This window comes from Leptodactylus fuscus, chromosome 4 (assembly GCF_031893055.1).
Source record: "Leptodactylus fuscus isolate aLepFus1 chromosome 4, aLepFus1.hap2, whole genome shotgun sequence".
NCBI lineage: Eukaryota > Metazoa > Chordata > Amphibia > Anura > Leptodactylidae > Leptodactylus > Leptodactylus fuscus.
The window spans coordinates 64,115,188-64,142,232 of NC_134268.1; the positions used below are offsets into that span (position 1 = coordinate 64,115,188).

Below are 27,045 nucleotides of genomic sequence, written 5' to 3' on the forward strand. Positions count from 1 at the left end.
TTTAGAGCAGGTGAGGCCTAAGTCACATGGGAAATCTATTTTTTAAATGTGCAATTGCCAAGAAAATCTATGGCTGTTTTCACTTTTTTTTCCCCCCAGCAGAGTAGTAAAATGTTTCGTTAAAAAAAAAAAACCAGACATGCCCTATAGATGTTTGTTCTGCTAGTTTCAGGCTAAGACCCCACGTTGCAGAAATGCAGGTTTTTTGTTGTGGTGGTTTTTGCACTAAGGCCAGAATTGGATTGAGCAAGAGGGAGAAGTAGAAGAACTTCCTATATATTTCCTGTTTCTTTGGAAGTCATTCTTGGCTTTGGCTCAAATACGCAACAATATCTGCAACAAAAAAAAAGTTGCATTTCTGCAACGTGGAGCCACAGCCTTAAAAACGGATGTGAGATTTCTCATATGCTGTCAAACTGTCTTGTGTTGGCTGTTTAAATAACAGATTCCACTTGTGAATAACTCCAAAAACAGACCAATACCTCTGTTTTTCACAAATGTTTAATACATGTAAAACAGAACATCTATATGAATAAGGCCTGACTGTTATGTAAAAAAAAAAAAAAAATAAGACCTGACAAATAATTTGCCAAAGTATTGACCTTTTTTTGCACATGTTGTTGTATCTACTATGGTAAGGCCAGTCCACCTGTCATACAGGCAATACGTATTATGTACAGACCACACCTGTAATGTTTTACATATCTGCCTGAGACCTGAGGGGGGGGGTTGGTCTTTCTGCAATGTGTGTGTAAGTCCCGAAAAAGCTTTTGTAACAAACTAACAGTAATGTTAATCATATACCTGTTGGTTGCCTCTTTTTGTAGCCTTCATAGCTTTCAATGGAAAGGGTCAAATGGCTTGGGTATAGTTTGCTTTCGTTGGAAGTCACAATGAGTATGCCACATCAAGGGCTGCACTGAAAGGGGTTGTCCAGGCAAAAATGGACAACCCATTTAAGTTTTAAATAGGCTGGGAGCAGTGGGGGAAAAAAAAAAAAAAATCATACCTTTCTACGGTGCTCTAGTGCTTCTCCGCGCGGTCTGGTAGTCTCGGTCCTGTACTGACGTGTGGCGGAAGTCCCACCTGCACATGACCACTGTGGCTTCAGTGAAAGGCATGTGATGTCACTACCTGTGACATCATGGCTCTCTTCCTGAGATGAACCCGCTGATTGGGATGGTCTTACGTATGGGATGATCGTACAAGATCAGAAATCCCTTCTCACCTCTTGCCATAAATTGCAAATTGGGAAAGTTATGCAAAAGTGAATGATCTCTTTAATATGCTTTGCTTTCTCCTAGATTGGTCACAGTAGGTAATGTATTTATTCCTCTGGATTTGCTGTGTTTTTATCACTGCTATTCTCATGTCTAACTAAACAAAAAAAAAGAAAAAACCCTGTAAAAATTTTTTGCTTTGTATTCTGTCCAATAGTGTAAAATTCTGACCAGTTTCTCAGTTATATCTGTTTTTATAATACATGGGTGGTAAAATATATAGGTTCTTATCAAACTTAAGAGGATAGAAGTCTTGTCTAGTTATTCTGTGATATATATACCAGAGATTTCAGCTCTGAAGCCTGCAGTGTGTAAAATGCTGCCCAGGACTATAGTACAGTTTGTTATACAGAAACAATATAAGAGTAACTTTACAAATATAATACCGTAGTAAGTGATGTACTAAAATGATCAGAACGTTCCAGATCAGTGTCACTTTGCATGCCATCTCCTTAGGTTTTGTTTAGGATTGCTATGACTTTTCTTTATAGAAGTTATTTTCTATCATTTTACTGTAAATCCTTACCCATCATTCCTGGTCTTCTGTATTCTTTTGTAGAACGCTTCCTTATATATACAGTTGAGTTGAATAATGCCATGTTCTCTCTATCAGATCGCTCTATTAAAGCTAGTGTCCCTTGGTACAATAAATGGAAAGAAACATTGACGGAACTGAACAAGTCCAAGTTTTATTCAGGTAGTATTGCGCCCGGGACTGAAAAAACAATCGCCCTCTACCTAATCCTTGTCCCGTTTTTTTCAGTTCCTTTTCCCTTACCATTGTGCTAGGACTATCTAGCAACCTCCTAATCTAGTTGTGTTTTTACTTAATTTTGTCCAAACCTAGCAATTGGTGATGGTTAACTAATCTGACTTGTTTGCTGTAATCTACTAACACACCATTCTATGGAAAAATGAACCAAAAAAAGGCTTGTTACCTTGAAATTTTTGTCTCAATTTTGTCTTTTGACCCAAGTGTTCTGTTTTTGGTGTACACTATGACTTTTTTTTTTCATGTATTGAGTTGTGTGTCGATATAGACTCTGGCTTCTTAGTCTAGCATTCAGTAACTAGAACAACATGCCTGTACCATATGCAGTAGATCTCAGAACAACCTGCTGGTAGGCGAGTAGCAAGTAGTCTAAGCCAAGCCAGAAGAAATCCTATACAGTATCATATTAATCTGTCAGAAGGTGTCATCTATAACAGTCACTTATGTCTCATTTTCCATTGTTGCTTAGAAAATATTTAATGCAGTTTTGTTCCTTCCCATCTGTGTTAAGTTTATGTCACTATATATTATTGTGATTGGGTCAAAAAATATCATAGAATTTGGGATAGAAATGTTTTCTTTTTTTTACAGTTATGTGTATTTATTAGAGATGAGCGAGTAGTATTCGATTGAGTAGGTATTTGATCGAATACTACGGTATTTGAAATACTCGTACTCGATCGAATACTACTAGCTATTCGCAGTAAAGATTCGATTCGGAACCAGCATTGCAGCATCCCTCCTCCAAAACCAGCATTGATTGGCCGAATGCTGTACACTGTATAGCATTCGGCCAATCAACGCTGGTCAATGCATTCCTATGAGAAAAAGTCAGCTTCCGCGTAACCGCAAGCTGCCAGCTCTCCGGACTAGCAAAGACGAGCCTGCTGCAGAACCAACGTTTTTAGGACAATCTCATATCTGAAAGCAATCCTGCTGAACTCTCCAGGTTGCTCTAAACCCACTTTTATTCACTCCTGGGAAAGAGATCTGAACACTGAATTTTCAGCTGACGAGATAAGCTCCATTTTGAAAAATTCCTCTGGATTTTCGAGATGTGTAAGACTTCAAGAATTACACTACAAAGTTCTGACAAGATGGTATAAGACCCCTGAGTGGCTCTATACACATAAGCTAGCAGACTCAAATTTATGCTGGAGGTGCCAGAAACAGACAGGTAGCATGTTACACATCTGGTGGCATTGCGACCTTATCAAGCCGTTTTGGTTGAAAGTTGAGCATCTCATTTCTAAAATTATAGGAAAACAGATCTCTCTCTCACCCGAGGTTGTACTATTATCAAAACCCACCCCCAATCTCTCTCTTTCAAAAAGGGACCTTGCCACACATCTGATAGAGGCAGCGAAATCTTTAATCCCTATCCTTTGGCTTCAGACTTCTTCTCCTACCATCCGGTCATGGCTAGAAAAAGTTCATCAGATAGCGAGATATGAGGAGTTAATTAGCTGGCAAACGCGGACACGAGATATTTATCTGAAAACATGGTCTCCCTGGTGGTCAACCTATGAAACTCTCGACTCTGTATAAATCCACACACACAAGCGCTCAGAGAGACCCACTTGGAATATTACGGGGAACTTTTCTGTAATAAACTGGATCTGTTAATGTTTTCTGCACTCACATTTACTCAATACCCTGTCTATACCTAATCTACCTTTTACCAAGCCACCCCCCCTCCCCAACCCCCCCTTCTTCTTGCTTACTCTAACTGTCACCCTTTCAGGTAAAAAAGCAATCTTGTTCTCCACACCTGATGTAGAGACTACTTACTTGTTCCATGCTCTGCTTAATGTTAAAACTAAATTGTTGTTTATTCTAACTTTATGTTTTGACTGTTAGATTCCTGCAAAATATGACTTTCACTGTTTGTGAACTATATGTAAGATTGTAAAAACTAATAAAATCAGAATTTAAAACTAAAAAAAAAAAAAAAAAAAAAAAGAACCAGCGTTGATTGGCCAAATGCTATACAGTGTATAGCATTCGGCCAATCAATGCTGGTTCTGAAGGAGGGATACTGCAATACTATCCTGCGGGTCTATCATTCTCCCCGCGCTGTGTCCTACTCCTTCCACTTTGCTTTTAGGGCCGGTTCACATTAGCGTTTACCTATGGGGTCCGTGTGCTTGCCGCGCACTGCCCGCACAAATCATTCGTGCAGGCAGTGCTCTGCAAGCACACGGACCCGTTATAGTCTATGGGGTCCATGCGCTTTAACTGCACAGCGCTTGCAGTTGCGCTATATTCCGTTCAGGGGGTCCTCATGCGGACTCCTTCCGGACGGGAGGCAAACGCTAATGTGAACTGGCCCTAAAAGCAAAGTGGTAGGAGTAGGGGGAAGGAGCTTGATATTTCTGATGTAGGCTTCTTTGTCCTATCTCACAACAATTGACTACATAGAAGGAATTGTTCATCATAGTTTCCATGAGGAGGACAAAGCCTGCATAGAATAGATCTGACTCCGGGGCGGGACTAACATCGATTTCACTATTGTGATGAAAATCAATATCGTAACTTTTTGGCAAAATTCTTTGATCACTTGCCCAGGCTTAGGAGTAACTGTAGTAATGGGAACTTCTCCATCAACACTACTGTCTTACAGTAATTCTTCAGGCTCAATAACTGATTACCTATAAGTGATCAATTAAAGATCAGTAGGGTCTGACACCGAGGTCTTTGGCCTGTTAGCTTTTTTTTTTTTTTTTTTTTTTTAGGAGGCTGCAGCATTTGCATATACTTTACAAACACTATATCATACATTTGTGCTTGGGGAGCACTGCTACCACTTCAAAGCGGCTGGTCCTCAGGTGTTCTCAGTGTTGGTCCTACACATATTTTAATTGAAGACCTATCCTGAAGAAGTCCTGAAAAACTCCTTTTAACCCTTAAGTGCTATCATAGTGTCTATCATAATGATATGTGTATGATAGTGGTGTATGATAGACACCATGATAGTACTTGAGGGTTAATAGTTTTGTAGAGGAAGCTACTGGCATAGTACGTTTGCTACAGTAACCTCTACTATTTCACTTCAGCTGGGAGATCTAGTGCGGCAAACATCTTCTATCCAGAAGTACACGCTCATATCCACTTCCATGCTCAGGTTTTGAACACAGTTGAGTTCAGTGACTTTGTGCATATTACACAGACAGGTTAGTCAGTATTGCTGCTTGGAGGACACATACACTTGAGGACTGGTTTGCAAGGTCTTGTGTCTGCTTCTTACATAGAGACACATGTGGGTAAAAGCTGGTCACTGATGTATTTGGTTTCGTTAATACTAGTTAGCTGACAGCAGGGTGTTGTAGGGTAAAAAATATGCAAATCTATTCTCCAGGATGTAATTAGGAAAACAGTGCACTAAGTATGTCGCCCTCTAGAGGGCAGCATCCTTAACTCAGTTAAAAAGTCTACTGTCATGATGCGGATTTAATTGCCAAATTAGTATTTCTATTCCAAAAGGGACAGATTCCCAGCTATGGACAGCGCTGTTTCGGTCTTTTGGACCTCCTCAGCATAGCGCAAGGATACTGATTTGGCAGAGTGAGAGACTATAGACCAGGGTCAGGGGGTAATCGTACACATCAGGGAGAGTGTTTGCCTACATAGGCAGTATGGAGACTTACAAGTCATTCCTGCTCCGCAGGGTGTTGTAGTCAGAATAAATGGTTGGACCATGCAGCACTGCTATATACTGGTTAACAGTACCCAGATCTCACCTTCCTGGATGGGGCAGGGGGTCATTGACAATACTTAAACATGAAATCACAATGCTACGCCTGCAACGTACTTCAGGAAGTGTGGTAACACTAAAGGTCATTAACACACTGTAAACTGCTCTAAAATGTGTAATAGTTTGTAGAATTGTGACTTTCCTGATAATTGCAGAAAAATGCATCTGACGTCTGGTTTACTTTTTATGCATTGCAACCTATATTTTCTATTTGGTTATAGTTTTTGGTTTGTATAGCTTTTGGGTTCTGTTGAGGGGTCTGTCATTTTGACATAAAAATAGCGCTGCATGCTGTGCGTTCATGAGGAGGATCCAAAGCATATATGAACATAGCAATAAATACATGATATGGTACAGGATGGAACATGACATTTCAGTAGGACTCCATGCACTATGGATGTCCTAGTAGGACTATATGCACACATTTAGGATGTTAATGTGGAAAATCCTCATCAAAAACCACAGTTTTAAAAGCAAATAACTGTGGAAAATCAAACAAATTACTGCATGGAAAATCCACACCAACTCTTGAGGAGTTCCTGGCATATTGTTGAGCTTGTAGGTTGTACATTCAGGTTTGATATAGCTTTCATCTGGATTTTTGCTTTGAGGTCAGTGTAATAAATATACATGAAATCGGCAGCAGAAAATTGGCATACGGAAAAATGAAAAATCTTCACAAGACAAAATCTGCACAGAAGAAATCTGCAAGGCGTACTTTACAATTTCCAAATTCTCATTGAATTCTCTGCTAATATATTATGTCATGGTTTTTGTGTATCTATCCCTGGACGTGTGCATATAGTCTTATCCTCACACATAACCCAGAGCTGTATTACTGAGGACTAGGATTGTGTGACTTTTTTTTTTTTTTTTTTTTTCTAGCACTTTGCGACATGTACAACTGTAGTAAAAAATATCCAAATCTTGCCGTTCTCATTGTAACGCTCACATCACTTAGACTTCATTTTCAGCTGTAGCTAATATATAATATGTTTTAGAGATGTTTATTTGTTCACCTTAATGTGTTTTAATTCAGGTCCTTCACTTTTTCCTCTATGTACCCTGGTCCCTACTCAAGCAGTATATGTAGTCTGTCTATACACATTGGTCTCCACCGTATGTACTACTTTCTATGTGCACACAGTATCTTATTGATGACTATTCCTTATTTTACAGCGACTACACCTTGGTTTGAGTCGTACCGGGAGAGCTTTTTTCAGTGCATGCCAGCGTCAGATCACGAGTTCTTAAACCACTACTTGGCCTGTATCCTTTTTCGTCTCAATGGCGTTGGATAACTAAGAAATCGTCAAAACCTATACAGTTTATCAGAAGAGTTGTTGACTCCATTAGCTGAACAGATAAGCAGAAACTGATTCAAATTGAACCCTTGGAAGGGCATATGTTTATACAGTCTGAAATCATATCTATAACATATAGATATGCTAGCTAGTTATTCTTGATTTTCATTTAGGTTATAATCGTCCAGCCCTAATATAGTGCCTCATATTTCGTTCATTGACTTAACAAGCACCCCAGGCATGCTGGTTGTTTCTTCACATGAACCTGAACCTGTGGAACAGTTTTTAAAGCTGTCACAAGAGCAGCATCGAATTCAGCACAGCAATGACTATTCCTATCCCAAATGGTTTACACCAAACACTTTGAAGTATTATGTGCTGCTACATGATGTCAGCGGTGGGGATGAGAAAAGGTGAGATAAGAGCCTAGACGTATGCACTATATATTGTAGCTCTGCACAATACATATCTGGCGTTCCTTATTGTTTCATTCCTTTGAATTTCTACATATATTATAGTGGAATTTAGTGAAATTGCTAGAAAATAAACAGTGCCCCTCATTTAGTGGGATGTCCAGTGTCTGTGCGCATGAGCATTGGAGGAATCCGGAGTACTCTAAGGAAATCCACACCAATACAGGGTGAACATACAAACTCCTTGCAGATGTTGTTTTGACTGAATTGGAACGCAGGACTTCACTCCATTGCAAGGCAACAGTGCTAACCACTGAGCTATCAGACTCTCAATTCTACACCAGCTAGGAGCAGTCATAGATATAAGATATAATGTATGTAAATTTTGGTCTAAATTATATTACATAAGACATGAAAGAGGCCATGTCTTATGTTGCTGAGTCCATGCTGACACATCCACTTATTGGAAAAGTTGCATGGAGAGTACAATTGGGGAAGAAAAAAAATTTGCCAATATGAGGCTCTCAGGCCGACCCCTCTGACAATACAATACCGAAATTAACAGCTAGGATATTTCTGGCATAGGGGTGCATACCTGCAAAACTGTCAGTGTGCTGAAATTGGCTTTGCAGTGTTATGAAGCATGGCACATAGAGGACATGAAAGGTCCTTTTTAACTTTCTAGTATAGAAGTAAATAGTAAATTTCCTCCAAATATATGTTTATTTCTTCTCAAACACATGCTCCATTCCTGAAGTTATTCATTTAGACTTAGGGGGCGTTCACACTACCGTCGGTGTCCGACATGTAGTGTCCGCTCCTAGTGTCCGCTCAAAATCTGTCACGGACACTAGGAGCGGACACTAGATGTGTCCGTGACACCTGTCATTCACTTGAATGGGCATCGGGTGCGTTCTTTTGCACTCCGTGCCCGTCCTTCCCTGTCCGCAAGAGAAGATGTCCGACTTCTCAAGCGGACAGAAAAACCCTGCATGTAGGGTTCTTCTGTCCGCTTGAGAAGTCGGACATCTTCTCTTGCGGACAGGAAAGGACGGGCACGGAGTGCAAAAGAACGCACCCGATGCCCATTCAAGTGAATGACAGGTGTCACGGACACATCTAGTGTCCGCTCCTAGTGTCCGTGACAGATTTTGAGCGGACACTAGGAGCGGACACTACATGTCGGACACCGACGGTAGTGTGAACGCTCCCTAAGCTTATGTACACGGTTCTCCTCTTTTATTTAAAGGGGGTTTATCTAGTCTAGAAACTCCATTGTAATATACACTCCTAAGGAATTCTGAGTTAGTATAGGGGGTCCTTTTTTAGGTCTTGACTAGAATGGCACGGCCTGTCCTGCATTACACAGGCAACTCCTTGTTTTAAACGGACAGAGAGTAATTCCTTTTTTCTTTTGTCTGACATTGATGGGGGGGAAATTGAACATGAACGGCATGGTTTCCCTACTGATGGAAGCGAATCACTGGGGGTCCCAGCAGGGGGACAGTCTTTGATGAACCTATAGACAGGGGATTCTTTTAACAAATGCCAGCTGTCAACAAAGTCCAAAGCTGACAACCCTTTAAAGGAGAGGGTACAATGTAATGGCTGAATCCTTTGGAGGGGGGCGTTATGTGCTCTTAATCCTGTTAAATGTGTTTTCTTAGTATGTCCATGTTTTTTGTCAAGGGCTGATTCCATTTATGAAGAAATGATCCAGCGCTATGGGACTCAGGGATGCTACTTACTCAAAGTTAATTCCAGAACATCCAGTAAAGGAGCAGATGAACAGATCCCTGATCCCTGGAGTCAGTACATCCAGAAAAACAGCATTCACAGTCAGGTATGTAGTGACAGAATATATGCAGCTTATTGCCGAAGTCCTCATCTAATAGGATGTCATGGTTGTCATTTAGTCAGTGGCGCCCCCATCAGTCCTCTGTAGTTGCCACTGTATTTCAAATGTAGTTCAGTCATTTAAGTCCCTTTTCCCCGTCTTTATCATTTGTATACATGCATTAAGGTTCCTTAGGGGTACAAATAAGTAGTAAACTGGTATTAGTGCAGGTTTAGCGGCATTCATGATTTTATCCCTATACATCGAAAGCATAAAAATCTGCGACCTAACTGACCTGCTGAAGATTTTATATCTGGAGTGACTTCTTCTCCTTTAGGGTATATTCACATGGAGTTTTTTTTTGTAGGCGGATGCCGAATCTGCTTCAAAATTCGCCTGAAAAATCGTCTCCCATTCATTTGAATGAGAGGTTTCTGCTTGTGAACTTACCCTTACTAATATTTTTCTGTTACGTGTGAATGGAGTTTTCAGAGTCCATTGATTCATTGATCAGATAGTTGTAATAATGTTTACTGTGTGGTTTCAGTCTTATGTGACCTGAGTGAAGTAAACCCCATTCACTTAGTATGGTTAAGATCTATTATTTGGGAGCATTATAGTCGTGAATCAGCTCACCTGGGGTCAGTAAGGCACGGTGTGATTTTTATGTCATGATAAATGAATTATCCCTCCATGTCCACAGTTGTACGTTTTCTAATGTACAATGCTTTGGGTTCCCTATAGCAGCGGTGCAGATTTAACATTTTGCATATAGTGTATTAAAATTGTTGTGACGTTGCTGCTTATTCTCACAGCTAGCTCACCACTTCTGAAGGCGGTCTAAGATTCCACACCTTTTGTCTCTGGAACGGCATGTACATTAATAGAGTAATGATTTATGTCAGTTATCGTCTATTGCAGACCTTGATTTTCTTTCCTTTTGTCATCTCTCTAGGATTCTTATGAAGATTCTTCTAATGCTGTTCAGCTAAATAAAAATTTAGACCATCTTGTGCCCGTTGACGGGCTGGAAAACTATGAGAAAGGTTGGAATATATTTACAGTTTATTTGTTATTAAACTCTATAGGTTCTCCTAAGTCTCTTATTACTATAGAATGTGGTACAAGCTTATGCTAGGTTCACACTAGCATTCGGGTCTCCGTTCTCAGCTTTCCGTTTTCTGCATGCAGAAGACGGAAAGCTGTCAGAGCTGGTCCGGCCGGGAGCAGCGGTGTTTTATGCTCTCCGCCGCAAAACCGTTTTTTTTAAAGATCGGACACAGAGTACTGCATGTCCGACTCTGTGTCTGATTTAAAAAAAAAAAACGGTTTTGCGGCGGAGAGCATAAAACGCTCATGGCCGGACATCTTTCACACCCATTCAAATGAAGGGGTATAAAAGAGTTCTGCAGGTTTCTGTCTTCTGCCTCTGTTTTGTGCAGGAAACAGAAACCTGCAGAACGGAGACAGGGCGCAGATGTGAACGAGCCCTTAATAGGGTTATCCAGGATTAGAAAACATGGCTGCTTTCTTCTCACATTGTAATGTTCAGCCTCAGTCCCATTCAAGCTGCAGTGTAGCAATGTGAACATTTAACATGATGTAAAAAGAGAAAAACATGGCCCGCACATCCCAACCTTATACATTAATCTAGCGCTTCTCAGCAAATTTTACAATACCGAACATGAGGTTCTTAGTATACATATTGATCAATGTGCATAAGCCCACTAACCACTTCACGGCAACCTCTTTATAGTGGGTCCCTACTCTACTGGGCGCGGCGCTGCACAGCCACCGCCACAACTACAACACAGCGCCTGCAGGCCATGTTTTTCTCTTTTTGTACAATTAACATGATATCACTTCCTGGGAAGAGGAAGAAAGCCATGTTTTCTAATCCTAGATAACTCCCTTTAAAGATAGATTCACACTTTCTGTCATTCACATTCAGTTTTTTCAGTTTTTGACATGTTAGTATGCGTTTTGATTGCAACTCCAAGTCAAAGGTTTATTTTTTGCTTTGGGAGTTCATCGACCAACAAAAAAGCACAGTGAGAACACGGCCTTAATGGGCGGTAGTTGTGGAGCCCTGGCTGTGTGCAGTGGAAAGATCCCAAATGATTGTTGAGGGACAGGTCTAACTGGACAGCTGTCACATCCTCAGGACTGTGTGCCCTGGTAACTGAGGCTGCTATCATGGCGTAGTGTACAACTAGATGTCCCACAAATAAAGATGGTTTAGATTGGAGCCCCCCCTTGATTTTTTTACACCCCTGGTTTTCTGATTGTAACTCTGGACTTTTCTGATTTCTCCTTAGAGGCTTTATCGAACAATTTAAAGACACATCCGCTTGACCAGCTTAGTGATGCTGGTGGTAGTTTTGATGGTCTTGATAATGGAAGACCCCCAGGTACTACAGCTGAGACAAAGAAGGCAATGACGGGAGCACTTCATGGCAGTTGTTTGACGCTCACCGACCATGATCGCATTAGGCAGTTCATACAAGAATTTACCTTCCGAGGACTTATACCACATGTAGAAAAGACAATAAGACAGCTGAATGATCAGGTAAGGATGCTTTGATTTGACTGTAGAGATACGTATTGGCCTGTTTCACTTATAAGATTGGTCAATAAAAGAATAAAGGGAACCTGTCACATGAAAGTACAGTCCAGGCATCATGTTATAAAGCAGGAGGAGCTGTGCAGATTGATATATACTGAATAGATTCACTATAACCAGTCATTTATTTACACTGCTCCATGTAATGTATAGTTTGGAGTCCAGTGGGTGGTCCTGCTCTGTGACTGGCAGCATTCCCTCTAAACATACAAAACCTGTGTAGGACCGCCCACTGGACTCTTTAAACCCATTTTTCTGCCACAGCCATTTTCTGTTATTAATTATGAATAGGAAAAAACAAAAAGCTATTTTCTTGTGGGCTTTGTTTCTACAAACTTCACTGCTGACTTCCGATTTTGGTTATTTTCCGATTAACAGCCTAGTCCTAGCTTTATACCAAGAATTGCAGTATTTTTTTTCCGTCCATGGTAAAATCTCTACACACAAGCAGAGCCAGGACTGAAAATCTCAGTGACATACATTACATCATCTGATAGCCACTGTCATCTGGAGCGTTTTTGTTTTTTCCAAATCTGTTCAGTCGTTCCAAAGATATAAGCCCTTTTAGTGTTTATGTAATGTAGGGACTGTTATCCAAGTGGGTGGTCACTGTGGTTTCTCAGGGCAGGGTATGTCTGTACTGTATATCATGCCGTTCGAGCCATGCCAGTAGCTGATATAAAAAAGTGTAATGTAGCAAAACCTGAACAATAAAGTCCCCACAGTCGTGACTCCATTAATTTTACATTTCATCTACTTGTGTTTTCATTCCAGTTGATATCCAGAAAGGGACTGAGTAGATCGCTGCTTTCTGCAACAAAGAAGTGGTTCACTGGTGGTAAAGTACCGGAGAAAAGCGTTAATGAGCTAAAGAATACCTCAGGATTATTGTAAGTCTTCTATTACTTTTTTTTTTTTCAAAGACCTATGCCTATAGTTGGGCTATGTTCACATCTGTGTCTACATCCAGAGTCTTTTGAAAATTGTAGATGGAAAAAGTCTTGTATGCAGGCCTTTTTCAGCTGGTAAAATGACGGATGCCATTGCTGATACCTGGTGAACTCCATTACAGTCACTGGTGACCCTAGGTATTCATTGGTGTCCGTTGTTTAATAGAAGGGATTTTATTTGTGTTGGAACAAAATAGGGGGCTACCTCGTAAACTTACCCTGATATAGAGATGTATAATTATTGCTGTATATTATGGTCCATGTAATTAAAAGGAAAAATGTATTTCTAATGTCATATAGACTTAAGAGCAGCTATTGCAGAGATCTACCAAGATGGGAATAACCCTTTAAGTCCTGGCTCCTATCGTGGGATATACTGGAACAGCCGAGTTGCGCTGCTCTATGCTGCTTCCTTAACTCTTATAGAGGTGAATAGTGGCTATGGAAACTACATAGACCAACCGAACTAGCCTATTTCCATAAAGGATGCAGCTTATCTGCAGAACATCACCCTGTGTAATGAGGGATGTGTGCCATTGTTTATCAGAGCAGCCAAAATTGGAGACAGTCCGTCGCAGTGGCGATCATTCCTCTCCCATTCACTTTGCATTGACCTGTGTAGTAGGCCGATGCAAATGAGTGCCACTTGTCATGTTTCGCGGTGCTTATCCTGGCTGGGATTTGGCTGTGTAAATGAATCTTTAGACAGGATTAGTTTGAAGAATGTTTTTGGATGTTCATGAGCGTTGAATGATTTTCTCTTATTTCTCTAGTGATGGTAATTCAGAAAATGTCTATTACTGTGCCCTTTTGAAGTGTAAACTTTACGTAGATTGGTATTCTGCGTTTGTAAACAGTTTGAGTCTTTATCATTAATATTAATGTGCTGATTTATTGCGTTTATATGTGTCTAGGTATCCACCAGAGGCTCCTGAGCTTCAGATAAGGAAAATGGCTGATTTGTGTTTTCTGGTGCAGCATTATGACTTGGCGTACAATTGTTATCACAGTGCAAAAAAGGACTTCCTGAATGACCAAGCAATGCTTTATGCTGCAGGGGCTCTGGTATGTATCACACTACATTTTGTATTTCATTTTTATTATATTTTTGTTTGCTGTTATAAAATGAACTAAAGTAATACAAATTGTAATAGTTAGGCAAAGGCCCCATGTAGCATTCCGCAGCAAAAACGCATTGCAGGAAAACATGCCATGTGAAACGCATCGTGTTTTTTTTTTTTTTTTTTCCCGCAGCACATTTCACAGAAAAGCTAGAGTTTTTTCCTGTGGACTTTGTTTTCATTAGACCTATATAGAAACCACCGTTTCCGTAGGTACAATTGACATTCTGTGATTTCCAAAAATGTGACTGCTTTAGGATCCCATTCATTTTGCAGGGACTGTATAAAACGCAAGGTCTGCGTGCCGGCCGCCGGCAAGGTCTGCGTGCCGGCCGCCGGCAAGGTCTGCGTGCCGGCCGCCGGCAAGGTCTGCGTGCCGGCCGCCGGCAAGGTCTGCGTGCCGGCCGCCGGCAAGGTCTGCGTGCCGGCGTGCTTCCCCAATGATTAGGCCCAATGATTGAGGTTTTGGCTTTCTGCTGGATGGAATGGAGCACAACATAGTCACCCAGTAACAAAACCATAGCTGCTTTTTTTTATTTAATATTTTTTTTAAATGTTTTTGTTCTATAAGCGCCACCATCCACTTTCTGGATCTTTTGAACTTGTGTTGGGAGAATCCCTGACATGTATATTAAACTGAGAGGTGGGATGTAATGTAAAAGTATCTTTGTAAGGAACTTGGCCTGTAGGTAGCATTTAGTATCTTGTACTTTTTAACCTCTGTCCGACTGCCCATCAACTATATACTTCTAGACGGTGGGTATATAACTCTGCAAGGATGTATTGGTAAATCCTTGCAAAGTTAGCGGCTGCACAAGATTATGCAGTTGAGCCGCAGGAGTGCTGGCTGCTAGTGATAGACTCCCAAAGAGTCTGTCCCTATCTCCCAATTGCTAAATACACAGTGCTCAGTGAGTGCTGTATAGGTGACTGTGATAGCCGCTACCTTACAGCCTCCTCCCAGGTACCAGGGACCTAATGGAGATGCTGGCTATGAAGACCCAGATCAGCTCTGCAGTGACTGCTAAGAAATTTATATTCCTTCTTGATTTGGGGCTAATGGAAATGACAATGTTAAGGGTTATATTAAAATGCTGCCTATAAGAAAACAAAAGAATACCAGTATCACATCCATGTCACAGGTTGTAGCCCTGCCCCTGCATCACTAAACTGTATAAAAAACACAGTAATCTAAAGAAAGACTAAGAAAACTGTAAAAAGTAAATTCCAATCGTGCTGAAGTCCTGTTGTAGGATGCAATGATTTGGAGGTGGCGAAAGGTCCTGCCGTTTGAACTAGCCCCCTCCCCCTCATTTGGTCTCCAGCCAAAGATGGGGCATATCAGTACGATATTAACCTCTGTGTGGGATTTCTACAAGACTGTTTGTCAGCATGCAGCATTTTCTGTATTAACTTGAAACAAACAACAAGGGCGACCATATATTTATTTTTTATTTTTTTTGTGTGTTCTTTGACCTAGCTGGAGATTTTATGGTATGATCTCTTCTGATACTAGGCTGATTCATCCTTATCACATCCTCATATGTACGTCTTTACTTTTCAGGAAATGGCAGCAGTATCTGCTTTTTTGCAACCAGGTGCACCGAGACCGTACCCAGCTCATTACATGGACACTGCAATACAGACCTACAGGGACATATGCAAGTAAGATACTGACTGTGCAGGATGGGAATTTTCATTGTGGAAGTGTTTTAGAAGATATGCATTGTATTGCTTCAGAAATTTTGTTGTCCCGTGAAATGTTGTTGTGCTCCCCCTTGTATGTCTCTGTTACAAAATCTCTTTGGGGTTTAAAGTTGGGTGATAGGTCTCCAAAATTTGGTGTATTTGCCCCCCACCACACACCATTTTTCAAGTAGTTGGTGGAGTAACTCAACAAATTTAATGTAATATACACCTGAAGCTGGCTATATAATATCTTAAATATACACTAGATGTTAGCTGGCATAGATTGGAGATCCATGGTTACAAAGGACAGGAAATGCACCTAATTTTCTAAGGCCTGGTTCACATTGGCGTTCAGGCCATTGTTTCCTTAGTGACTGCTTTTTTTATGCAGATTAAGTTTCCTTTCGGGGGTCCCCAAGCGGACTCCTCGAATGGAAACCCATGCGCAGATGTGAAGCGGGCCTCAGAGGCGTAAAATAAGAGGCATCTTAATAAATTCGGCACATCTTAGGGTGGATTTACACTACCATTATTTAATGTCCTTTCATCCATCTTTCGTACACTACAGAGGTAGACAGAGCCACCTCCTTCTGGTGTCCGTCTGCATTCACCCCTGTGTCAAAATATCACAGAAGCTTTGTTCATGTGTTTTTGTTTTTTTTTTAAACGTTTCTGATGGAAGACAAAGTCCTACATGAAGAACTTTTTCTTTCATTACAGAAGTATAAAAGATGTTATAAGGGCGGGTTCACATTGGCACCCGGTCTCCGCTTTGTGGGTTTCCGTCTTCTGCTGACAGGAGATGGAAACCCGGCAGTCAGTGTCCACCCGTGAGCGTCGTCTGGTCTGTTTTTGTTTTGTTTTTTTTAACTGGACACAAAGTTCTGCATGTCTGACTTTGTGTCCGGTTAGAAAAAAAACGGTTTCGCCGTGGAGAGGCAGAAAACGCACACAGGCAGACACTTTGCAAACCCATTCAAATGAGTGAGTTGGAAAACTGACTGCCGGATTCCGTCTCCTGTCCAGTTTCTCGGGCAGAACATGGAAACCTGAAAGTGGAGACCCAGCATAGGTGTGAACCTGCCATTAGAAAGCATCTGTCATGTGGTGTTTTGTACATTATATTCAATGGGAATGGGTGCAGACAGAAGGGGCTCAGTCTGCGTCTGTCACTTTACTACCAGTAATGTCTGTTAGTCTCATCCTTTGGATGAGAGCAACAAATGTTCCTAACAGTAGTGAGAACATACCCCTACCTGGTGCAAGAGACTTCCGTCAATGTCGGTCCTGATAAATCTCCACCGCTGTTTTTCAGGCAAATGGCCTCCAGAACCAGCACGTTCAGTCAGGTTGCAGTTAGGATGTTGGTTCACATGCAGCAGATGTGATGCTGAGAAAATGAATGGAAAAATCACCCAGACTGTAGAAATAGACTCAGTTGTGTGTGTGGAACAGAATTTGCAGAATTTCTGCAGCGATTCTGTCATAGGTGGACTTATTCTTTAAGTGTTCTGCCAGTTTTAAAACAACTTTTCATAAATGAATAGTAACAGTATTAGTAACTTTTTATATAGAAGTCTGTGAACTGGGAAGGTGGAGGGAAAAGACACTAAAATAGCTGCAACGTCTTTGATCTTCTATACTGAGTGACGGATCTGACATTGCTATATCTTCAAGATAAGACTTTACCACTGCAGGGAATGAGGTGATGTATCTGTTAGCAGCAGCAAACACCCCCCTCTTCACTCCATAGACTTCTGTGTGAGGTAACTATGAAGACTGATTCTATGCAGATAAATACTCTGAGTGAAATGAAGACCAGCCTAATAAGTGAAGAAGGTTACTTATTTCTTTAATAAGATATTTTACAAAGTTTCTTATATTGACTGTTACAATTCATTTATCAAGAGTGGTTTTGTCATCGGAGGTACACTTCATAGAAAAGATTGTCTGGTGCCAACAAACTAAATTGTGTTCTTCGTAGCACAAGGTACAGGCATAACAAATTTGTGGAAAGCTGTAATGTGGACTAATAACTTCCCAATGTTTCCAGATTATGTAGGATTAGTCATTTCCATTGGTTAATCTTGCTCAGTCCAGTTACAAGCAGGCTGAAGTTACTCGTTTGCTTTTCCAGCAGGGTTCTTAATTTCCAATTTGCTTTGCTCTAGGAGTATGATTCTGGCAGAACGGTGTGTCCTATTGAGTGCTGAAATATTAAAAAGTCAGGGGAAATATTCAGAATCTGCTGGCCTTCTGATTCGACTGACAAGTGAGGTATGTTTTATGTTCTGTATATTCTTGCTATCTGTTCTGTCTAGCTAAAGAATGCATTGTAGACATTTGCTGGCCTTTTTCAATATCCTCCATAGCTTATACATCCCCCTTAAGACTGGCTGAAAATTTACACAGGGACATGGGACTGAAAGCCTTTATTCTTTTAGTTCGTAATCTATAAAGTCCATATACAGTAAATGAATATCTATTAGTAGAAAAGCCATAGCTAACATGTCACAGAGACATGGTTGTTGTACTAGGATTGCATGGTGCCCTGCTCTTTAGCCACACTTCATTTCCATTCTATAGAGGTGACTATTGGTGATCAACGTGAAATGTAGTCTATGGCCAGACTTCTCCTCAATGAACCTGAAGCAGTATGGCACTCAGCATGGCACCACAGAGCTCTGACATTGAAATGATCATTGGGTGCGAAATCCAGCTTAAATCAGTGAAGGTGACACATGGCTGCGGCACCGTATGTGGCCCATGGCTGCGGCACCGTATGTGGCCCATGGCTGCGGCACCGTATGTGGCCCATGGCTGCGGCACCGTATGTGGCCCATGGCTGCGGCACCGTATGTGGCCCATGGCTGCGGCACCGTATGTGGCCCATGGCTGCGGCACCGTATGTGGCCCATGGCTGCGGCACCGTATGTGGCCCATGGCTGCGGCACCGTATGTGGCCCATGGCTGCGGCACCGTATGTGGCCCATGGCTGCGGCACCGTATGTGGCCCATGGCTGCGGCACCGTATGTGGCCCATGGCTGCGGCACCGTATGTGGCCCATGGCTGCGGCACCGTATGTGGCCCATGGCTGCGGCACCGTATGTGGCCCATGGCTGCAACACAGAAAAACCTCACAATAATAAAGTCTTAGATTATACAAAGATTTGTTTAGCTGAGCTGACTGTGTTGTTTCCGCTGACTATAGTGTGAAAAGGCAAGCAGTGTTAACATTAGATTCACAGCTATCCCTGCCATCATTCATTTAGCCATTAAAGGGGTATATATATCAGAAATTCACAGATTATCCACAAGATTTGCCATAAATCTCTCATAGATGCAATCTATCACTGGGACCCAAGCCTGTATTGAGGATCCCTGTCCTGCCTGGTGAGGTGGCTATCTGTAGGCGTTAGATGCTTACATCTATCCTTTGGGTCTGACATACAATCCACACCACCAAAGTCAGCTACTGGCTTTCTGGCTAATGTCATGTTGCGGCAACTTGTGTCTTTGCCAAAGTCCTCATGTAGCCCTAGCTAAGTATTTGTGCTCCATTTTATTTGTAAATTTTTCCTTTTTTTTTTTTTCTTCAAATTTGCTTATATTTCCACAAGGTGGCGCTAGAGACAAAGCTTTGACGTTTTCTATCGATGGAAAATGACTTTCCTATTCTTGTGAAGTGTTGAAAAAGGAGACTTCCATTTTGGGAGTGACCTTTTTAGAGGTTTTATATTTATGAAATATCTTCTTCAGTCTTTGTGGCTTGTAATATTTATCTGTGATAATATACTGGTACATAATATTTCCCTGACCACAGGATTCAGATCTTCGGAGTGCACTTCTTCTTGAGCAAGCTGCTCATTGCTTCATCAACATGAAGAGTCCGATGGTGAGGAAGTTTGCCTTCCACATGATTCTGGCAGGCCATCGATTTAGTAAAGCAGGCCAGGTGAGAACATCCGAAAAGGAAATGGAAATATAAAAGACGTCTTCCAGCCCTAAATACTTCTTTCAAACATATCTAATCTATGGAGACACAACCCAAGGACCCTGCGCTGATCAGCTGTTACAGCAGTTTGTTTTTATTTTAGTAATGGGGCTGTTCACTGGCACCACTGCAGTAAGAGGACAAGGCAGAGCAGTGGACTGCACTGTACAGTGGATGGTTCACTGCAATATCTCAAAAGGAGCAGAGCTGATCCCATCCACTGCTGGAACAACTGATCTGTGAGGGGTTCTGATGTCAAGCCCTCACAGACTGAGGATTGCCTATCAGTATCAAACCAGCATTTGGGGCTGAAAAATGCATTTTAATTTTTCTCATAACTAGTAAAATTTACATACCGGTAGTTAGAATGTGCAGTTGAATTTATTATCCAGTTTTCTGATGTATTTTTCTTTCTTGTGCCCAGAAGAAACATGCCCTTAGGTGTTATTGCCAGGCAATGCAAGTTTACAAAGGAAAAGGCTGGTCCCTTGCTGAAGACCATATAAACTTTACCATTGGCCGTCAGTCTGTTACCTTGCGGCAGCTGGACAATGCCGTATCTGCCTTCAGGCATATTCTAATAAATGACAGCAAACAGCCAGCATCGCAGCAAGGAACCTTCCTCCGGGAGTATCTCTATGTTTATAAGGTAAATCCTCATTTCACAAAGCATGGTACTGTCTGTAAGAAAGCATATAACGTCAGTCCCATGAATAAAAATAGAAACTGTTTCCTCTCATTGTGATTTTCAGGTTTTCACAGGTCTAGTATTGAAACCAGGAATCAAAACTGCACAGTTTCATAGAATATTAGCACTTTCTTTGAAGGAGACTGACTTGTGATCTGCAAAGCATTATTGCATAACCCAAAGTGAAACTTTATTCCTCCCTGTCCCTTTTTGGGAATGTATGCACTGGAGTTTGTATGTTCCTGTGTCTGTGTTTGTGAAGTTCTGTGACTGAAAAAGAAATGCATATGGATATTGTATGAACGTTTATTAGGAGCTGTAATGTGGGGGTTTGCGTTGAGCATCCACATTAGCCTGTCACACAGTGTTTTTGTAGTTTAAAAACTGCATGATTTTTCCTGCAGTACCGAATAGCACATGATACACTGCCTGGCCCAAAAAAAAGTCACGTTGTGCAACAAGGTACCGTTCCACCCCTGATATAATTATGAACTGTTCATGACAGGAGTTTGCATATATTCTTGAATATATATAATTGAGCTGTAGCCTGTCAAGTGCAGATCATAACTAAAGGTGTGAAGCGATGTCTACCAACGGAAGAGCTACCAGAGGAAGAGATGTTAGTGCCTTCAAGAAGGGGCAAGTCATTGGATTGCATCAGGCCAAGAAATCGACCAGGAGATAGCCGAATTAACTGGTATCGGACAGAGAACTGTTCAGCATATCATACGAGCATGGCGAGATGGTGGAGAACCCCCCCTCCAACCGTAGAAAGTGTGGGCGTAAGACTATACTCGAAACTCGAGGTCGTAGGTCCCTAAAGCGACTGGTGAAGAATAACCGCCGGAAAACCACCTTTGAGCTCACACAGATGTTCAACTCGACGGAGCGACACATTTTGGAGCGAACAATGTGACGAGAACTCAAAGGAATGGGTCTCAACAGTTGTGTCGCCACACGAAAGCCATTGGCGACAGAGACCAACAGACGTCGGCGCCTGTCATTTGCAAGAGACCACAAGGATTGGACCCTAGAGTAGTGGAGAAAGGTCATGTGGTCAGATAAATCACGTTTCACATTGTTCCAGAGTGATGGTAGTGTCCGGGTGCGACGAGAAGCACACAAAACACTGGAATGTGCTGGAAAGGAACCTGCGCTGTCACTCACCACCCCAACGAATCTGCGTAACCTGATACTCGAGAATTCGATCAAAATCCCTGAGTCTACACTACAGAACATTATAGACTCCATGCTGAGATGGATACGTGCTGTTATTCGTGCTCATGGTGGCCCAACTAAATATTAACACTAGCGACTTTTTTTTTTGGCCAGGCAGTGTATATTTTACCTGTAAGTTGCTGGCCATAAAATTGTAAGCTTCACGTTCACTGATTTAGCACAAATGAGATACTATGTATAGTAAAATGTACTAACTACGGCAATAAAAAAAGCACTGAGTGAACCAAGCCTTTGAAAGCTGTAGGTAAAAAGTTTTCCGGAGCAGAATAGGTCACACTTTTTTGTTACGTATATAATTCCACACATGTTAATTCATAGTTTTAATGCCTTCAGTGTGAATCTACAATATTCATAGTCATGAAAATACAGAAAACTCTTTGAATGAGAAGGTGTGTCCAAACTTTTGATCTGTACTGTCTATGTAAGCAAAAAAAAAAAAAAAGTGTTTCTATGAGTCGTAACATCATCCTCACTGGTATTCAGTGAATAAGATGTAACGATCCTCCGAACACTTGGCCTTGTCAATTAGGTAGTTCATTGGTGGGCTTCTCAGTTGTGGGACCCCTACCAATCTCATACCTGTCACCTATTCTGCTCCAGAAAACTTACCTACTGCTTTCAAAGGCTTGGTTCACTCGGTGCTTTTTTTATTGCAGTAGTTAGTACCACATTTTACTATACCTAGTATCTCATTTGTGCTAAATCAGTGAACGTGATGTTTACAAATTTATGGCCATCAACTTACAGGTGAAATATATAGTATTGTGTGCTATTCTTTACTGCAGGAAAAAACATGCAGTTTTTTTACTACATACACAATTATACTAATATATATATATATATATATATATATATATATATATATTGGACCTTCTGTAGTGGGAATGATCCTACAAGTTGTTGATTTTGCTCTTTGGACTGTAGATTTCTGACTATATAATCCTGTATTTTATGTTTTGCTCTAGAATGTGTGTCAGCAATCTCCAGATAGTCCATTACCTCAGCTACCACTACCATATATCAATTGTTCCGAGACTCGTGTCTTCTTTGGTCATGATAGAAGACCAGCCGAAGGTCAGTATCCATTTTCATTGACTTAGCCAAAGTTCTCACCAATAAAATATCAACACCAATCCTGGATCAGTTATTGTGTAATTTCTGTACACCTTACATGTTATTGTAGAGGTGTATTCTAGAATATGCCTTATATACTCGAGTATAAGCCAAGTTTTTCAGCATAGTTTTTGTGCTGAAAAAGCCCCCCTCGGCTTATACTCGAGTCAAGCAAAAAAATAATAATTTAGTCTATGACCAGCCGCAATAGTAATGTATAGAATCTCCAATAAAATAGTGAGGAAAAAAAGCTTTAAAAAAAAATAAAAGTTCTAAATCACTTCCTTCCCTAGAATACATATAAAAGTAGAAAATTGCTGTTAAACACATACACATTAGGTATCCCTGTGTCTGAAAGTGCCCAGTCTACTGAATATAGGGTATTTGCAGTGCTCCTGTTCTGTTGGGAAGAGGTTAATAGGAGCACTGCAGATACCCTATGTTCATCCAGGCTGAATTCCAAGTGGGGGGGGGAGGGACCCAGTCCTCAAGCTCAGGGAAGGGGCAGACAGACAACCAAAACACCCCCTCCCCTTTCCCAGCAACTACTGCACCCAAAAACTCTGACCATTTTAATTTTTGAAATTTTCCAGTAGCTGCTACATTTCCCCCCCTCGGCTTATACTCGAGTCAATAAGTTTTCCCAGTTTTTTGTGGTAAAATTTAGGGGCCTCGGCTGATATTCGGGTAGGCTTATACTTGAGTATGTACAGTATATCATATATTCTTGAATCATAGAAATGACTTACATGAGGTAGCACTTTGTTTGTAGGGTTATTGTATATTGTGATGTCCTCACTAGTACAGTTTGATGTTACCCTTTTGTTATTTTAATATGGTTTACTTGTTTATGTGAGTGGTTTATAGTGGGTGTGTGGTTTTTTTTTTGTTTTTTTTTTTTTTGGGGGGGGGGGGTTTGTGAATTTTTAACTTCACTTTAACCCTTAAGTTTTTTTTCCCTGCTGTAAATAAAGGTGAGAAGCAAGCAGCGACCCATGTCAGTCTTGACCAAGAGTATGATGGTGAATCTTCTCAGCAATGGCGGGAGCTGGAAGAGCAAGTGGTAGCAGTAGTCAATAGAGGCATCCTTCCCATTAACTTTCAGCCAACGCAGTATTGTTTAAGTAGCAATTCCGATAACTCCAAATTTCCTCTTGCTGTTGTGCAAGGTAATGTACACGCTACACACACAAAATGAGATGCAAATTGTGAACCATTTATTTGCAAGCAAAATGTTGTGGCTCTATGTTAAAAAAAAAAAAAAAAAAAAAATCTACGCTGCTGTTCTGGTAAACAGTACGCTGCAACCTCATATGTAAGCTGATCGATGGGGGGTGCCAGGGGTCAGGCCTCTCGTATCTGATAGTCTCAGATTGCAGATAACTCCTTTATGTTGGAGATACGTGCAGTTTTTTAATCAAAGTCAGAAGTGGATCCAGCGGGAAAGTGTAAAGTGTTTTTTTTTTTTTACATTTCCCATTTCTTCACATTCCCATTTTCACTTTGAGTACAAAAGATGAATGAAACGCTGCCCCAAATCTGTGTGTGTGATTCCAGCCTCCATGAAAGCGCTTCAGGCTAAGGCCACATGGGCTGGAAATGCCGTTCTAAAGCACTGCGGGAACGACCGTCGCGTGAACGCATCGCAGTTCTTTCCGCAGTGCTTTGAACAGAAAGTTCACTGAGTTTTCCTCCGTGCACTTTCTGTTACAATTAAATCTACGGGAAAGCTGCCGACGTTTCCGTAGATATAATTGACATGCTGCGATTTTCAAAACCGCGACTGTTTTGAAAGTCGCAGCATGTCTGCACTGCGATTTTTTTTTTTTTAAATTTGTTTAATATTTATTCCCCCCCCCCCCCCCCCCCCGCAAAGTGCTTGAACTTGAATTCACTTGAGTTCACTTGAATCCCATCCACATTGCAAGTGCTGTAAAAGGCCACAATTTTTCCCGCGGCATTTCCGCCACGGGCAAAATCGCTGACTTTCCGACCCGTGGGGTCCCGGGCTCAAGGGGTTTTCCAGTTCTTTTTATTTATTTTTTTTAAACTTTTGGTTTAAAATAATAAACAGTCTGTGATCGCATCTCCATTTCAATGGGATTTGATCTGTTGTCTGTTAGTGTCCATTTGTCAAATCATTACAGGTAAGGCAAGGTGCAGGACTTCGGATAAATCCTATTCACCATGGATGGCTGAACCCAAGACTCAGCTACAGGTTACGCTAGGTTCACACCTGCGTTCAGGGTCTCCGTTCTATGGTTTCCGTCTTCTGCATGCCAGAAGACGGAAACCACAGACCGGGTCCTGCCGTGAGCGGCGGTGAGCGTTTTATGCTCTCCGTCGCGAAACCGGATTTTTTTTTTATCCGGACACAGAGTACTGCATGTCCGACTCTGTGTCCGGATTATAAAACCCGGTTTCGCGGCGGAGAGCGCAAAACGCTCACCGCCGCTCACGGCCGGACATCTCTCTCACCCATTCAAATGAATGAGTGAGAGAGACTCCTGCAGGTTTCCGTATCCTGCCTCTGTTTTAGGCAGGAAACGGAAACCTGCAGTACGGAGAGGGTGACGCAGATGTGAACGAGCCCTTAAAGAGATTTTCCAGAGTTATAATATTAGATAAGTGAGGATCTGACACCCAGTAACCCCATTGATCAACTGTTTGCAGCAGCTTATGCATGGCGCAGGAACCAGACAGCTTTGTCCACTGTGTAGTGACAGACCAGTGTATTGCAGATCAGCTCTATTCACTTAAATCAGAGTATTACAGTAATGAAGGTGTCTCCTTTTTTCATGTATTAATCATAACTTGTCTCCTTTTATTTTGATATATCTAATAACATGTTTTTCTCTTTTTTTTCCCTTGCAGAGCCCATAACAGTAGAGGTGTCGTTCAAGAACCCTCTGAAGGTTCCCCTATTATTGACCGACTTGTCCCTCCTGTGGAAATTCCAACCAAAAGATTTTAGTCAGAAGCAAAATGAAGAACCAAAGGAAGTGTTCAGCAATGAAAAGGATCTGCCCTCAAAGGTCTTACAGATATTCAGTCTTAGGCAGTCTGTATTGTCAGTCCTGGCTTACATTTTCTATAGTAGAATGAGCCATCTCCCCTTTCCCTATTGAAATACTCACTAACTGACCGACGTAATATGTAGATATGTAAAGAGCAAAGAGTATCCAGCTAAGTCTGGTTTCACAAGCATTGTTTTGGGTTGATTTTTTTATTTTTTTTTCCGCTTTTCTAAGTGGTGGCATGGGGGACTTTGTTCCATGTTCTCCTGATCGCTGGGGGTCCTCAGTATAGAGAATAAGTGTCCTTAATAGACTAACCCCTTTAATAAAGAGCGACTCTCACTCATTAACTGTTGACTGGATGTATTAGAAGCTGGACTCCTTGCACCAGCCTCCAATGAAAAAGGAGTTGTCTTGATTTTCCTGTTAATGAGATTGATCCCCTAACCACAGGTTGATGAATCGCTGGGGATTCAAGAGGTCAAACTCCCAGCAATATTCCTCATAAATAGAGTGGTGGTGCTCCATTCACTTCACTGAGGTTGCAGATTTTGCAAAGGCCTGTAGAAATGAATGGTGTGGTGGCTGTACATGCCCGCTACTGATCCATTTACATGGGTCAATTGGACAAATACTTGTAGATACCCTTCTCTTGTTTTCTTGATAACTGGGGTCAAGTGTTATGATAGGATTCTACTTTAAGTCTAGATTTGCTTGTAGCATTGGCACAAAATATAAGAGTGGGGTGAGTGTAAAGAAAAGCTTGATACTCTGTTTTTGGCTGAATAAACTCCATCAAAACTGGATGTGTGAAACTAAGATGCTTTCGCGTGTACTGTCTAGATGCAATATTTTTTAAGCTGGTTTATAGGTTTAAACTAGGATTGGATTGATAAAAACAGTAAAAATTTAAAGGGGACCTTTCATCACGTCTATCAACTTCACTTTTTTTTTTCTTTCCTCTAGCCCCCCTCTGTTCCTGACCAGTCAGTGCAGTTAGTTTTGGCACCTGGTACACTACTTGTGCTCTATACTGTCAGGAGGGCAGTGTCAGGTAGAAGCAGGCAAAGGGGTATGATTCAGGGCTCCAGTCAGAGGCAGCCAGTGTCAGAGCTCAGATTCACACCCAGTACCTGCTTCTGCCTGACTCCGCTTTCCTGGCATTACCCAGTGTGTATAGTATTTCAAGGACCACAACAAAGTGCACTTGTTGGTTGTAAATGATGGGGCTAGAAAAATTTTATTAACTG

The 27,045-nt window shown here is 41.4% G+C and overlaps 1 protein-coding gene across 5 annotated transcripts in view; it reads left to right on the forward strand.

Annotated features, from left to right (window-relative positions):
• The window catches only part of TRAPPC8 (trafficking protein particle complex subunit 8), a 57,912-nt gene that overhangs the window by 12,454 nt on the left and 18,413 nt on the right, over positions 1-27,045 (forward strand). For 2 of the 5 annotated variants that reach the window (XM_075270580.1, XM_075270581.1), the window contains 14 exons: positions 6,986-7,075; positions 7,349-7,523; positions 9,213-9,366; positions 10,316-10,406; positions 11,679-11,929; positions 12,758-12,873; positions 13,848-13,998; positions 15,619-15,719; positions 17,915-18,020; positions 19,568-19,699; positions 20,163-20,387; positions 22,631-22,739; positions 23,753-23,947; positions 25,653-25,813. In XM_075270580.1, the coding sequence (XP_075126681.1) occupies positions 6,986-7,075; positions 7,349-7,523; positions 9,213-9,366; positions 10,316-10,406; positions 11,679-11,929; positions 12,758-12,873; positions 13,848-13,998; positions 15,619-15,719; positions 17,915-18,020; positions 19,568-19,699; positions 20,163-20,387; positions 22,631-22,739; positions 23,753-23,947; positions 25,653-25,813 (2,057 nt within the window). Of the gene's footprint in view, positions 1-1,893; positions 1,978-6,985; positions 7,076-7,348; positions 7,524-9,212; positions 9,367-10,315; positions 10,407-11,678; positions 11,930-12,757; positions 12,874-13,847; positions 13,999-15,618; positions 15,720-17,914; positions 18,021-19,567; positions 19,700-20,162; positions 20,388-22,630; positions 22,740-23,752; positions 23,948-25,652; positions 25,814-27,045 lie in introns of all 5 variants that reach the window. The other 3 variants (XM_075270577.1, XM_075270578.1, XM_075270579.1) reach the window with 3 other exon arrangements.